Below are 6,073 nucleotides of genomic sequence, written 5' to 3' on the forward strand. Positions count from 1 at the left end.
TGTTTCTTATTTATTTGGTTCCACAGTGTTTGTTGATTACTTTATTTAAACTTTGTGTATTTTATTTTATTTTACATCAAGGTGTATATACCATGCCTCCAAGCTTTCTTATTCGTTTTGCTAATAAACGTTCTATGTTTCTTATTTATTTGGTTCCACAGTGTTTGATTTTTGCTTTTTCTAGCTGTTTGAAAGCCAAGAAATCCGAGGAAAAGAGGGAAAACTCAAACAAACAATTGCTTAACGCCGAATTGCGCCAATTCAATTGCCGCTAATTTGAAAGTGAAAGTAAAATGCGCACAGCACTGTGATACAGAATTTACCGGTGGGAAAATTTCCTCACCGTCACAACCCTAATATATATATCTATAACAAAAATGTTTTGTATGTGCAGCTGACACTGTACTGTAGTATTATAGAAAGAAACTGAGAGGTTTTTATTTCTTCAAATTATTATAGTGAAACCAGTTTCAAATACATTGTGTTTTTGCAGTTATGGTGTAAATTTGTCATTTTGTTTCATATATTCCTCAGAGAATGGCTATGCGAGCACAGATGAGGATGCGTCTGAGTTCAGCCAGGCGTCAGAGGGCGGGTATGAATACATTCTTACAGTACATTCACACATGATGTTGATGAAATAATCTATCAAATCTATATTTGAACTTCACCGCTCAACTCCCTGCTACAGTTTTTCCCAAATGAAGTTGTCTGCGAGTCAAGATGACTTTAAGATAAAGGTAAACTCAAACTTTGTGTCTTAGATTTGATCAAGTAATATTTTATGGCATGACTACTGTATGTTAAATGGCTCAGCAGCATTGGAAAGCAGCGCTTCGTTTCTGTTATAACCAGCAGGTGGCAGTGTAGTATTTAGAATTATTTACTGCGTTTCCTCTCAAAGGTTGAGCCTCGGCTCTCTGCACAAATGAAGGCGGTGTCAGCTGAGTATTTGGGCTCGATTCTGGACCTCACCTCCAAGAACATCACTAAGTCCCTGGCTTCTCTGTCGGAGATTCATGAGAACGGCCTGGTCCTCAAAGAGCCCTACTCCAGAGAGCTGGTGTCTCGAACCATCAGCCTGCCTGTCAGAGGACACACTTTGTGAGTGGAAATGTCAGGCTCAAGCCTCTCATACTGGAATAAATTATATTCAGTTCTATAGGATCAAGGTGTAATCAGGATTTTGGATTCTGTCTCCTCACAGTTATTCAGTTATTTTGAGTGTAACACAGTTTCTATGCTAATGTTTCAGCCCAAGGCAGTCCAGAGGATATGACACTTCTCCCTTAACAAGGAGGCAGTCATACGATCGAGGCCAGCCATATAGGTAACTTCATCATCAGAAATCTGACAAATAGTGCTTTTAGATTGCAAGGTTAGTTGCTAGGGGAAATTTCAGGGCAACAGTTACGAGAAAAAAACAAAACAACGGAAAATAAAAACAGAATTTATTACCATTTCATTTTGCTTTCTAAAGACTGGACAGAAATCGCAAAACTAATAAAAACTAATTTTATTTTACAGTTGTGATCAGAATTGTTGGTACCCTTGGTAAATATGATCAAAAAAGGCTGTGTAAATAAATCTGCATTGTTAATCCTATTGATCTTTTATTTTAAAAATTTACAAAAATCTAACCTTTCATTGAAAAATAAGAATTTAAAATGGGGGGGAAATCTCATTATAAAATAAATGTTTTTCTCTAAAGCACGTAGGCACAATTAATGGTACCCTTTTATTCAATACTTTTTGCGTCATCCTTTTGCCAAGATAACAGCTCTGAGTTTTTTCCTATAATGCCTGATGAGTTTGGAGAACACCTGACAAGAGATCAGAGACCATTCCTTCATCCAGAATCACTCCAGATCCTTCAGATTCCCAGCTTCTTCTCTTCAGTTCACTACACTCATTTTCTGTAGGGTTCAGGTCAGTGGACTGGGACGGCCATGGCAGAATATTCGTTTTGTGCTCAGTGAGACATTTTTGTTTTGGATCATTGTCCAACCTTGGCCCAATTTAAGATTTCTAACAGAGGCAGTCAGGTTTTGATTTTTTATCTGTTGTTATTTGATAGAATCTAGGGCTGTGCGATATTGAAGAAAAATGCGATATGCGATAACTCATTAAATGATGCGATATTCGATATGCGATACGATAATGCTTAAAGTGCCACATGCTCAGATGAAAGAGTTTTACTCAGCTGTTGCTGAGTCAGTTCTGTGAACTTCTAACTATCTTGTGTCATATATATATGGTTATTTGTATGTATGTATGTATCAAGAGCTCCTGTAAAACCACAACAAATTCCTTGTGTTTGCGCACACTTAAGTGGTGAATAAAGCTCATTCTGATTCTGATTCTAATATAACTAGCATACATGTTTCACTTTTTGTGAGAAGAAAGCACCCCTACAACAACTTCTGAAAGTGAACGGTAGTGTTTTACTCTAGCATTACATAAAAATATAATTTTAACATGAGTTTAGGAACTGAACTGAATAATAAAAAGGAAAAATACAACACTGCTTAGTATTTACTCTATGAATTCAATATGCACTGATTCTTATTTAAGCTACAAAAGTTATTTAGGTAAGAGCAGTGAGTGATTTTCTCTTTGTCTTTTGTTCATGGCCCCAAATATTGCAAGCCGTAGCGATATGCATATTGCGATATATACATTTGCGATATTTCGATAATTTCGATATATTGCACATCCCTAATAGAATCCATAATGCAATGTATCTAAACAAGATGTCCAGGACCTCCGGCAGAAAAATACACCAAAAACATTAAAGATCCAGCAGTACATTTCACTGTACACATGGAGTACTTTTTTACTCCTGTGTGCACCAAACCCATCTTGAGTGTTTGCTGTTAAAAAGCTAATTTTTTAGTTTCATTTGACCATAGAACTCAGTCCTTACTGTTCCAGTAGTGTCTGACAAATGAATATGCTGGAGTTTGTTTTTGGATGAGAGCATTTAGTTTTCTTGATTTTTTTTTTTCTTGAAACCTTCCCGAACAACACGTGGTGATGTAGGGGCTGTTTGAGATTTAAAAAAAAAAAAGTTTTTTGTTAGGCTTTCTGATCCTAAGACTCAACTAATCTCTGCGATTCTCCAGCTGTGATCTTTGGAGAGCCTTTAGCCACTCAAACTCTCCTCCTCACCGTGCATTAGGACGATACAGACACACTTCGGCCCAATCCCAATTATATTTTATACCCCTTCCCCTTCCCCTTCCCCTACCCCTCCGCCTACCCCTTCCCCTTGTCCCTTGAACAAAGTGTCAAGGGGTAGGGGTGAAAATATTCTCCTAAGAATTGGGACACCACTATTATACCGTCACACGTCATCATACGTCTTCTAGCTCCTACAATACACACACCTATACTGGTGTACTGGTGTGCATTAGAGCCTTTATTTACCATTCTAAATGAATGCGGTGCTTACTGACACACACACACACACACATATATATATCGGAGATCGCGCAGCTCACACATCCAGGAGAAAAGAAACTTGTCAACACTGCCCCACGACTTTTATTAATAACAGTTTGAATACTGAATCACTAGGTTATATTTTCCAGCAACGAGAGGATAAAATCGCTGTTTTTGAAGTAAACTCACTCTAAAAAGAGAAACGCACAGACGTGCATACACGCAACTTTCATCTCTCTCTCTCTCTGTCTCTCTCTGTCTCTCTCTCTCGAATTGGCAATATTTAAGAAAAGGGTTTAGCGATTTCTAATTATTGGGGGGACTGGTCCCCTCAGTGTCTATGGTGGTTATCGTCATGATCAGACATGAATACTGTATATGTTGTGGCACTATCGTGCAGTCTGTAATGATATGACGTTAGCAAACTTTAGCGATTTTTTGCAAACATTTCTTTGAGTAACATGACCGTAAATATGAACTCACGATTGAATGTAACATAAAACAAATGATTACTTTTCATTAAAATCTTTATTAATGCCAAAAATGCTTACATTTATGTGTCTTTTTGTTCGCTAGGGCAGCCATGTTGCTGCTGAATCCGGTTTACGCTGAGATAATTCATACCCCTTCGTTTGAAGTGTGGTCCAGAAAAATCTTCGTTTGAAGGGCTATCTGGCCCTTCCCCTTCCCCCTACCCCTCCAACCAAAAGAGAATTGAGACGCCCACAGGAAAGGGGGAGGGCTAAGGGGTAGAATTGGGATTGGGCCTTCCTCTTCCAGGCAGATTTGTAACATCTTTAGTTGACTGGAACTTCTTAATTATTGCCCTTATGGTGGAAATGGGGATTTTCAATGCTCTAGCTCTTTTCTTAAAGCCATTTTCTAATTTGTGAAGCTCAACAATCTTGTTCTGTACATCAGAACTATATTCTTTAGTTTTACTCATTGTGATGGATGATTAAGGGAATTTGACCTTTGTTTTCCCTCACATTTATAATCCTGTGAAACAGGAAGCAATGGCTGGATTATTTCATGTTCATAATCACCCTGGTGTGCTAAAAATGGTAAATATGAATGGGAATATACTTCAGAGATATTTTACTCATAAGAATTCCTAAGGGTACCATTAATTGTGGCCAACGTGCATTAGAGAAAAACATTTATTTCATAATGAGAATCTTTGTGTGGGGTTTTCCTGTTGCTTTACAACATTGTAAAACATTGTATTGTAAAAACAAATCAATCAATAAGTAATACACTAATAATTAAAAAAAGTAATAAAAATACATAAAGGTTTTCCTTCACGTTTATATATCTAAGAGCAAAGATATTCTTTCCAGATGTGTTTTAATCATTTCCTTAGACATTTAGTATAATGACAATGTAAAAACCAATTATTTAATTTTGCAAACAACATAATATTTAGTATAAATTTGCATTTATAAATGAAAATGTACGAAGATGGTCCCTTGATGGATTTATAGTTTTTTTATTATTGTTATTATACAATTATAATACAGTATGTGTCTATTTAGTTAATATAAATATCTCATTTTAAATGTGTTATGGTTGTAGTGTTTACTCTTTCTATTTTTGTTATTTTCATTTTACTTTTTTATTTAGTTATTAATGTACTATGGCTCTTCATTTACTGCTGCAAAGCACTTGGGTCAAAATGTTGATTTTAATTTTACTATACAAATAAATTTGACCTTGACATATACTGCAGAAATAGTATGTTTCGGTAATAAGCTATTCTGAAAACCAACAATTGAACATACTTAAAGGTGAAGTGTGTACCAGCTCTTTCCTTTAATCAGACATGCTGTTTTTTGTGTGTATTTAAAAAATGTTTTTTTTTTTTATGTCAGAAGTCCAGACGTAGGCTACACCCCTCCTTCTTCCCCTCCTCTCCGAACACGTAACGACCGCAACGTCTTTTCCCGCCTGACAAGCAACCAGAGTCAGGGCTCAGCACTCGACAAGTGAGTTGCGCACAAACACACATACGGCATGAACTATTTATTATCTTGTTAAAAAATCACCAGAGGCTGATTTACCTTTAGGGTTTAATTCCTCATCGTACCTGAGCATGGGATTTTGCACGAGCCCACATGTTCACTAGGTTTATTTAACTGTTTTCCTTTTCCACCAAGCTAGTTTTTCTCCTTCAGCTATAAGTGAATGACTTTGCTTTCTGCCAGGTTACTTCGAGTGCTTCATTACAGTATTTTAATCCACTAGTTCGGTACCTCAGCTTTAACCCTACATGTGCCGCAGACAGTATTGATCTCTAATTGCAGTCAAATGCTTAGTATAACTCAAAGCCGACAGCAGAAGCTACTGTCAGTTCTTCAGCTCCTGTGAATTCCCATTATAACAACACAAGTGCGCACATTAGGGTAGGATAATCAATTATTCCACCCTCTGAAGATGGGTTTTGTTTGCACGTTCCTTCCATAATTGAATCAGCAGCATCTGATATTGCCATAGAGATCTAAATTGGTCATTTGATGCGCCTGTCAAGGATTTATCTCATTATTTCTTCAACCCCTTGAATATTCCATTCTCCTTTTGTGTGTGCGAGTGTGAGTGAGTGAGTGAGTGAGTGAGTGAGTGTGAGTGAGTG

At 37.0% G+C, this 6,073-nt stretch overlaps 1 protein-coding gene across 1 annotated transcript in view; it reads left to right on the top strand.

Moving 5' to 3' along the window:
• The window catches only part of LOC107680414 (kinesin-like protein KIF21B), a 66,021-nt gene that overhangs the window by 34,837 nt on the left and 25,111 nt on the right, over positions 1-6,073 (top strand). Inside the window, exons 21-25 of the mRNA XM_016476303.1 lie at positions 535-595; positions 692-740; positions 905-1,104; positions 1,256-1,330; positions 5,316-5,429. Coding sequence (XP_016331789.1) covers positions 535-595; positions 692-740; positions 905-1,104; positions 1,256-1,330; positions 5,316-5,429 — 499 coding nt within the window. The remainder of the gene's footprint in view (positions 1-534; positions 596-691; positions 741-904; positions 1,105-1,255; positions 1,331-5,315; positions 5,430-6,073) is intronic.

This window comes from Sinocyclocheilus anshuiensis, unplaced genomic scaffold, assembly GCF_001515605.1.
Source record: "Sinocyclocheilus anshuiensis isolate Anshui unplaced genomic scaffold, SAMN03320099.WGS_v1.1 scaffold792, whole genome shotgun sequence".
NCBI lineage: Eukaryota > Metazoa > Chordata > Actinopteri > Cypriniformes > Cyprinidae > Sinocyclocheilus > Sinocyclocheilus anshuiensis.